The sequence below is a fragment of the Pinus tabuliformis genome, chromosome 1_1 (assembly GCF_031772625.1).
Source record: "Pinus tabuliformis cultivar Carrire ecotype Pingquan chromosome 1_1, CPIR1, whole genome shotgun sequence".
Lineage (NCBI taxonomy): Eukaryota > Viridiplantae > Streptophyta > Pinopsida > Pinales > Pinaceae > Pinus > Pinus tabuliformis.
In genome coordinates, this window is record NC_142297.1 from 76018001 (window position 1) to 76027931 (window position 9931).

At 38.5% G+C, this 9931-nt stretch overlaps 1 protein-coding gene across 1 annotated transcript; it reads right to left on the reverse strand.

Annotated features, from left to right (window-relative positions):
- Positions 1-6086: 6086 nt before the first annotated feature.
- Positions 6087-8138, reverse strand: LOC149211659 (uncharacterized). The gene is made up of 2 exons (XM_089388451.1): positions 7311-8138; positions 6087-6953 (listed from the first exon to the last, which is right to left on the reverse strand). Exons 1-2 carry the CDS (start codon positions 8136-8138, stop codon positions 6087-6089), a joined length of 1695 nt encoding a protein of 564 aa, XP_089244577.1.
- Positions 8139-9931: the final 1793 nt, after the last annotated feature.

Here is a 9931-nt window from a genome sequence, read left to right on the forward strand (position 1 = left end):
GCCCTAGACTTCTCATCTTCAGCATTGTAATCATCATTATTATCACCATTTTCATGATTACCTGCGGATCTACTCAGTTCTTCAAGTAGGCTAATTCCTTCATTTACATTCGTACCATTCCCACCTTTTGAGTTATCAGTAAGCATCACCACAATACATTTACTAGCATATTTTCTTCCTCTCAGATATTCCCCAATTGGTTGTCCTACTGCTTCAAGGAATACACCAGTTGAACCCACAGTTCTAAGTGCTTTAATGGTTGATACATACTCCACTAATATATCATTAATAGAGGCACCAGGAATAAGAAGGCAATAACGTAAAGTAGGAAGAAATGAATCAACCAGTTTTTCAGTGTTGTTCAAGTACTGTTTCAAATCCTGAAGAAACGGTACTTGAACCAGTCCTGGGAGTCATGTGTTGCAAATGACTCATTAAAGCCTGATCAGTCTTGGGAGTCACAAGTGATTCATGAAGAATGACCAACAACTTATGGGCATTACACCATAGTTGAAAAATGACGAAACTGGCATGTACTTGAACAAACAGTACTTAACAACACTGAATCCTTATCAGTCTTGGGAGTCATGTGTGTTTGACCCTTGCAATCCTTTGCAATCTCTGATCCTTGAAATCTGATCCCAACGCTAGTTTGTCCAACGACATTAAACTGAACAGGAACATAGTGATTGTTGCCTGCATTAATCCCAAGTGGGGCAACAAATTGAGATACCACTTGTTGGTGTTGCTGCCATAACTTTTCCAAAAACTGTTTGTTCTCCAATGAGCCTTAACTGAAGACCCTGGGTCCATGACATCAAACCAATTGTTCACAGGCTAGTAAGGTGAGTCAGCTCTGATACCATTGTAATGTCCTAGGGTAATTGTGCCCTTAGGGTTTTTACATAATAGATTATAAGACGACAGTGTGCATTCATTCGTTCATTCATTCAATGTGCATTATAACAATATGATTTTCAATAATCCACCAGCAAACTGGACCGATGTTCCAAATTTGCTGCCAGAATCGGGGCCTGAGGCCCTGCCTCCTTGCAGCAATGCCTCCTTGCAGTCTGTCAATGCCCAAAACGATTCCTCCATTCCATGTGTCCCCTACTGCCGTCAGACCTGAATGTTTATGCCCAGAACAAACATCTCTGCTGCATTGTGCCCTGCTGCCTTCAAACTAGGTCTCGATACCCTGGAAATGACTTCTGCTTAATGACCAGCCCACTGAATGAGCACAGGAGAGGATAAACAGCAGATCAATTTCTTACTGTCCAATACACAGACCGAATCTTCCAAAGAATGCCTCAATGCGCCAAATCAGACCCAAATTGTTCCAAGAAAATTGTTGTGCCAAACAACGAAAATAAGTGTCTTGGTGGGGGGGATCAGCTTCCACCGAAACTAGACAAAAAGATCAAATAGGGTGGGATCACTTCTACTGAAGCTAATCAAAAGGACGGGGTCTTAAAACCCTCAGAGCCTCAGCTCAAAAAGATCAAAGATATTCCAATCTAAATTGATTATGATCAATTGACTCTAATTTTCCTTTATTTATAGATTTTTGTAGCATACCCACCCCTCAAGTTAACATTAGAGGAATGGGGTAATTATATGTTAATTTGTCAGCTCAGTGACAAATTCCAACCATGGGACTAGATTCCTCTTTTCGAGATGACCAATTTTGACTATTGAAGCGCTCAATTTCGACAAGGGGAAGTGTATTTTTGAATTAAAGACCACATGTGCATATTTGATTAGGTCGGCCCTAAAGCAAATTGGACACACCCTTGAAGGTTATAAATACAAGTCAAGTGAACCTAATTTAAACGACAACATGGAGCATTCTTCTATTCTCTTCTTTCGTTTAGCTCACACAAGTCTGAGGCAAATTCGTAAAGATTGGTTGGCATAGGTCTGAAATAGCAGGGTCTGAAGCTCGCATCTCTGTTTTTAGGGTTTTGGGTCTCAGTGGCAGGCATATCATGGAGAAATTGACTCCAGTCGCGGACATGTCATGGAAAAATTTCGACCTACGCCTTTCAGCTGCATGCATGACACATCTACCCTGCAACTGGAACCTAAAACTTGATTTTCAATTGACCGAAGCTTTCACCCATTGATCGCAGAATTCAGTAGTTGACTATAGGCAATGACAGTTGATTACAAGTTCTTGAATTAGGGTTTTGATTATTGGCATTGTTGGGTTCATCTCTTGAATGTTGTTTAGTTGTTACTGTTGGATAGGCTTATGGTTGAAGATATGGATTGTTGTACTCTCTCTTTGTTGAATCATTCAATGACAATCTAATAAGAAGAAGAATTTGAAAGGTGTTTCCCCGTAGTGGGTTTCGCCCTGGTTTCCGACCAATCCTGGTGTCGCTATGTGTGAATGCTTTTCTTTTATTGTTCCTTTATGTTCTGTTGCATTGATGATGATATTGTTATTTCTATATAGTTGCATATGTTGCTGAATAATTATAAAAATATGAATAATGTTATGATGTTGTGGGCTGAATTTAATATGGAAATAATGAAATGCAATTATCAAAGCAAAGAACAATACAGCCCTAAGAAAAGTACCAGAGGTAACATGGTACCAGAGGTCGGCTAAAGAAAAGTAATTGAAGATTACCCCTATGAAAACAACATTGATGGAAGCAAAAAAAGATTGAGGAGACCTAAAAGAATATTAGGGTTTGAAGAAAACCCTAGGTAGTTTGTGTATTAGGGTTTGATGGATATTATAAGGTTAGGGTTTGTGAGAAACGTTGGTTTATGGCAAAGATTTGAGATATGCTCTCCAGACACCCTAGCATGATCAGCATGAAGATGTTCAAGCACTTGTGACAGATTCGATGTAGCCCTAGATGGGATAGTCTCTATTAGGCCTAGTTGTTGATGAAGTTGGTTGAAATATTGAAGGCAACATTATCATATGGATAATGGATGGTAATGACTCTTTAAGGTTGGTTCAAGAGGGAGATGATCACCTCTCATTAAAGGTAAGTACTTTTCGATTTATGGTGCTCCTTTATGTCTTTACTTTTGTTTATACTTACTGATCTGATTATTGTTTTGATCATTGCTTATACTTCCTGCATGTATATGCGAGTATTTGGATACTTCTAACGTCTTGATGAGATATGATAAATTGATCCTTCTTGAGGATCATCTGAGATGCAAGAAAAGATGGCTAGTGCAGGAAGAGGAGTTATCGTTGCCCATGACAAGGAAGTTGCCAAAGTGCTCCCTCTACCAATGTCCAATAAAAAGATATGCAGGTATTTGAATACTACAAGGTATATGTGATGTATTGTTTCAATGTTATGTTTCAGCCGCAAAATTGGATGGCAAGGTAAGCCCTAAGGTATAATGAATATCACCTTCACAAATGGCTCATGCATGCCTATAAAAGTAAGTTTTATTCATGATACTTATGATGAGATGATGCATATCACCTTCACAAATGGCTCATGCATGCCTATGAAAGTAAGTTTGATTCATGATACTTATGATGAGATGATGCACTTGGTATTGGACAAGTATCTTAAATTCTATTAAGTCATGGAAAAGTCACTTAGAAACATTGATTGGTATACTTGATATTTGGCTAGCATCTTTAATTATAGACATGGTGGATTTCATATAGAAGGCTAGCTCATTGATTCTTATATATGGTAGCTTCATATTGTTTGTAACAAGCATGGTAACCATGATGATAGAAGTATAACTATAAGACTAATATTCAAGATCTTCTTGTTGACCATGGTTAGCTTAGTAATTATGACATATGTTAAAATTGAATGCCCTGACTTGATGGATTGAGTTATGTGATGAAGAAGTGATGTTATGATCATGATTCTTGAAGTATACTCCTATTAGTTATTTAACACTAACCCTTGATTAAAGATTGATGTCATGATGTGATGATGAAGTAGTTGATGCTCACATGATATGACTATGATAAATATATGTTTTTAGAATTTGATATAGTTTCATGATCTAATAGTTCAGTTGATGCATGACAGTGTTATAGATAGGTTGATGTCTTGAATGATGATGATTGTAGTGGCTTCCCATTCAGAGAGAGAAACTCTCCATAAGATCCCTACTCCTATTATCATTTGCATTATATGTATAGAAGATTCTTTACTGTTGCAGTATGATTTCTGGACATGAATAGACTAAATATTTTAGGTTGATAGTTTGCAAAAAGTTTTGGTTTGAAAAGAGAGGGTTTTCCTTAGTCTAAGCCCCAACCGCACAGAAGCAAGCTTAAAAGTGTGGTTGTAGCCTCTCAACCGCATGGAAGAAATCCTATGGGCGTGGTTATTATGCCTGTAGGTCACAAAATTTGAAGCTTTATGCATAAAATCAGGAACTATGCATAAAATCAGGAATGTACCAGGAGTATGATAGTCCTATCGATATGGAGCAGACATCAAAAAGTTCTATGTGCAAGGAAGTTTGAATATTCAACTTACAAGAGAGAATGTGAATGTGTGGCCTAAATTTATGTTTGCAAGTGACCAAAATATGCATATCAGTATGTTATTTTGATTTGATCATTGAAACTAGTATATGACAATATTTTATAACAATTGCAAGGGTTTGACAAATTGGTATAGATTAGCAACGTTTGGAGTTTTGACATGATGCTTGATAGTTCATAAATATGCTTTAGAACATTGACATGATGATGATGGTTCATAAATATGTTTTGACTTTTGGATTGTTTGAATTCACAATGATAACAAGTTAGAGTTTTAATCTGATTTGGTACTTGAGGTCTAATGATTTGCCTTGATGACAATGCTATGTTGGCATAGTGGCTTTTTGTGATTAATGTTGGCATTGATTTTGTATTGGCTTCAATGGCTTTGGCACGTTGGTTGAAGTATAAACTATTGTGATTCAATATGAAGTAATATCACAATGAATGGATGGAACTTATATGACTCATGCTCGATATATGCATGACACTTATATGAATTTTCCCTAATGTATCCATTCACATTTAGTGGTAGAAATGATTCATGCTATGACCAAAATGATGGATTGATAAAGTTGGATTGGACAATACTTGGTCAATCAAAGGTTGTTGTAACTCAGTATTTGGATGTGAGCTCCACCTGACATTTGGAAAAGTTAGTCACTGGGATATTGGCAAAAACTTTTATGATTTTGATATTAGTTTTGATTTGGCATCCTATGGAGCAACTACTAGGTCAAGGGCAACAATGGAGCGATAGCCCACAGTCACCTCAACTAAGGCTCCCTGCTCTTTACGGACTTTCACCAATGGCAGGAGACCCGATATGGGAGGAATCACGATAATGGATAATGTCAGTAAAATGATGAAAGGTGATTCCCAAGTGGGTGTGGGGGCACAAAGACATCCTCATGGGTCTCCAAGTGGATCGAAAATGCATGTAGATCGTCTGTAAGGGCCTATGTCACACGGTTCGAGTTCGAGTTCGAGTTCGACAACGATTAAGTTCGATTCGAGTTCGAATTTTCCGATCAGGTTCGAATGAGGTTCGGCATTAGGTTCGACTATACATATTTTTCAATATATATATATATATATATATATATGACAAAATAATAGAAAATTCAAAATCAATCCATAAACACATGAACACAAATTCTTATTAGTAAACATACATCAATAATGTAATCATTCTAACATCTAGTTAAATGTAAACATACACAATAGTAGTTTGCAAAAAGAAATGACATAATTTTCAGTCTTCAAAATTTAAATGAATGTCAAATACTAGTAATCTTTTAAAAAAATCACATAATCAAAACATGATCAAAATTTAAACATACACATCATTGTAGGACATCTTCAAATTTCAAAATTTTAAACATCATCAAAGTCATAATATCATCAAAGTCATCAACACATGGAATTCCATCATTTGGCTCATCATCATCAATGCTAATATAATAAGGAAGTCATAAAGACCATTGCCAAATAGTTATAATCCATAAAATTGTTCTAGGAAATTCAAAAAACATAGATAGTCTATACTTATGGCCTACTAGACTCTAGTATGATCAAAAAGCTCTCAATCATCATGTGCATATGGCATAGTAAAGGCACTAGAATGGTGATCATCAAAGTCATCAATAGATGGAATTCCAACATTTGGATCATCTAGTGAATCACCATCAGTGCTAATATCATCTTCTTCTGGCTCTAAATCAGCATCAAACCATGGCTCGTAGGAACTAGATGCATCTTTGGCCACACTACTCAAGGCCAACTTCAAATTACTGCGAACATAAACAAGGTCTTCCAACCTTGTAGACAATAATTTGTTTCTTTTCTTGGACTGGATATGGTTAAAGCTACTCCAGTTCCTTTCACAAGCAGAGGCACTTGATCCCTGGCTCAAAATACGAACTGCAAAACGTTGCAATTCAGGAGTCTCTGATCCATAAAACTGCCACCATCTCCCTGGAGGAATATTGGGCCTATCTTGTACTGCACTAGACCTTGCAAATATTCCCTCTTCCAACCTGTATGCTCGGAGCTGCTCTCTAATTCTCCTGCATTCTTCTTGATCAGGGACCAACCGTTCAACTGCATCATAAAGGCCATTCATGACTTCTGCATCATTTTTTCTTTCTATCCCAAAGAGTCTAGGATCCAAATAACAAGCTGCTGCATGTAAAGGACTATGCAACATCTTCCATCTTTCATCAATCATCTCCCATATTGCAATGTACTCATTTTCCTCATTATTAAAAGATTTTGCAATGGCTTCTTTAGCACGATCCATGCCCTCATAAACAAAACCCATGGAAGGGGTATCACTATCAACCATGCGAAGCATATCAACAATTGGTTCACATACTTTTAAGACCTTCTGAGCATTGTCCCAAAAAGCATTCCCTAAAATCACCTGTTCCAACTCCTTTCCTTTAGCTTCCTTTGAAAGATGAGACTTTTCCCGCTCATTGTTGCAAAAAACACCTCTTATACTCCCTTTTTCTTCAACTAACCTTTTGATAGTAATATAATATGTGGCAAACTTGGTGTCACAAGGCCTGAGCAACTCTCTAGATGCATTATTCCTGTACAAGCTCAATGTGAGTTGATGGTTAAATATGAAGTGAGAAATTTGTTTCCCCCTCCGAACTGTCTCGTTAATCCATGGAAACTTTGCCAAGTCATGTAACAATAAATCAAGACAATGGGCAGCACAAGGTGTCCAATATATTTTTTTGTATTTATCCATGACCATTTTTCCTGCTCCAACACAATTTGAAGCACTATCTGTTATAACCTGGACCACATTTTCTTCTCCAACCTCAAGAATAGCTTCCTCTAAAATCTTGAAAATAAATTCAGAGGTCTTCTTATTCCCTGATGCATCAACTACTTTCAAAAAAAGTACCCCTTTAGGGCAAGAAACCAACACATTAATAAGAGGTCTATGATTCATATCTGACCAGCCATCTGATAAAATTGTGCACCCTGTTTCCTTCCAAGAGTCTTTGATCTTCTGCAAATTGTTTGTAACTCTTTCTTTTGACCTCTTCAAAATAGTGGTCCTTATGGTCTCAGAACTAGGGGGGAGATATCCTTTACCAAAACCTGCCATCATCTTACATGCGTTGATGAAATAAGGGCTTCTTGCCACATTAAATGGAATTGCACATTCAAAAAACATATCACCTACAGCATCATCAACTTCTTGTTTCTGCATGGGCTTCCAAAGAGTATTTAATGTGGCTGTCGCACTTGATTTACTGATCTTTGACTGAGATGAACTCCCAACACCAACCGTGCTTGAACAAAGTGCAGATAATGAATTGTAATTCATTGCAATTTCTGTTTGAATACGTTGTCTTTTGTTTTCATTCACTTTCTTAGCCTTTTGTATATTGTCATAATCTTTCTGAAGTGTCTCCTTGAGCTCTGCAGACACATTCTTGCAACCTTCAACGCCACCTCCTTTGCCATTAGTGACAGACAGTAAGTGGTCCATGACTCTAGTTAAAGATCCAAAAAATTCATTATTACATAACTTGCATTTCAAATGCCTCCCATGAGGCCCGTCCAATTTCTCCACATATTTCCATCCTTCTGCCGTTGACTTTGGAGGTGCCATGACAAATATGTCTGCATTTTTGTTGGCAATGGCATATTAAAATTCGAATTTAAATAAATGATAAAATAGTGAAATTCAATTTTCAAATACAAATAAAACTTGATATTTTGATGAGCATTCAAATCATGCATAACTTGTTCAAATTTCAGTTTTCCAATTTCTTCAATTATTTCAAATTTAAATAACAGTAATTATCACTTCCTATTGTGCCTATAAGTTCTATAAATTGGTAGCAAGCTTTATTGAATTTCCATTAAAAAGTCAAAGCAGCCCAAACGACTGCAAAATGAAATAAAGTGGCATGTAAGGCTGAATTGTTGGCATAAATAGTTATAGAGGTTGATTCTCTGAAGTTTATTTAACAAAATGGAGGGCGATGGCATATTGGATCATATTCACCAAGCAAGTTATAATCCAGTAGTCAGTACATTTTGGTCCAGTCTCTGGTCAATGCTGGACACCAAACTCACTAAGTCCACAACCTTCCATCCTCAAACTGATGGCCAGACAGAGGTTGTCAATCGGATGATTGTACACATTCTGCGCATGTACAACTCAAAGCATCCACGCACATGGGACGAGAGCCTCCCCTATGTTCAGCACAGCTACAACCGAGCTCTTCATAGCTCGACGGGCCACAGCCCTTTTCAGGTGGGCCTGGGATTCCAGCCACTATGCCCCATTGATGTGGCCATGCCACTTGCAGCTACTCACACAGATTCAGCTCATGTCCAGTCCGAAACAGATAAGGCAACCAGCTTCATTGAGCACATCCAACATATTCGCCAGCAGGTCCATGACATTCTGGAAAAATCAAATGCCAAGTACAAGCAGCGACATGATCAACATCGGGTGCCACACAAGTTTCAAGTGGGCGACAAAGTCTGGTTGCATTTGCAAAAGGAACGCCTTACTGGAGCCTATCGGAAACTGAGACCACTCCGATATGGTCCTTACACCATTATTAAGGCTATGGGAGACAATGCATTTGAGCTCAGCATTCCCCCATTCCTTGGCCTACACCCAGCGTTCAATGTGGACCGCCTTCGGCCATACTTTCCACCATTGCTAGACACATCCGACATTGCAGAACAGCTCACACCCACAAAATTAAATGCAGATTGCATGGAACAAGCTGCAACTGATCGGATCATGGACACACAGGTCAAGAACACTCGCCAACAGAATATCCAACTGTATCGAGTTGTCAAAGCAAGCCAACTCCTTCACCAGGGCAAGTGGTTCACCAGGGACCAAGTTCAGCAAAAGTTTCCTCATCTCATGGAGGAACTCAACGCAATGGGGACCATTGCTTCCTAAGGGGGGAGGAATGATCCAGGTGGATCTTGGTGGCCACCTGCCAAGTCCACCTGGACCCCCACCATTGTTTCTCTCAGCATTTTCAGTTTCCTTAATTGTAGCACAACTTGCTATTTTTAGCAGTTTTTCGGGTCCTAAACTTCCGGAGCCGTTTTGAGGCCCTAAACGACGTTTTTTGGGAAATCTACCAGCAGTGATTTTTTTGATAAAAATCGTCTTTTCCATCGTAGTCCTCGGTGACATCTTTCCAACGGGCTATCATGCGCGTCAAACGGAGATAATACGACCAGTTCGCGACCCCGGGAAGTTGGTTGTCCAACTCACCCCAAAACGGGGCCCACAATTTGGCGTTTCATCTTCTAGGGGTAGGTTTTGGAATGTGAAGGGTTTTCCATTGTTTTTCAATCATAAATAGGCCTTCGAGCCTCATTGTAAATACAGTTCGGAACAGTTCAGAGGCATGTAGCCAACAC

Excerpts from the sequence above, each read along its gene's own strand:
- LOC149211659 (XM_089388451.1), bottom strand. The coding sequence starts at position 8,138 with ATGGCACCTCCAAAGTCAACGGCAGAAGGATGGAAATATGTGGAGAAA. Across the intron at positions 6,954-7,310 it reads GAGAAGAAAATGTGGTCCAG|GAAGCTAAAGGAAAGGAGTT; the intron begins GTTATAACAGAT and ends CATCTTTCAAAG.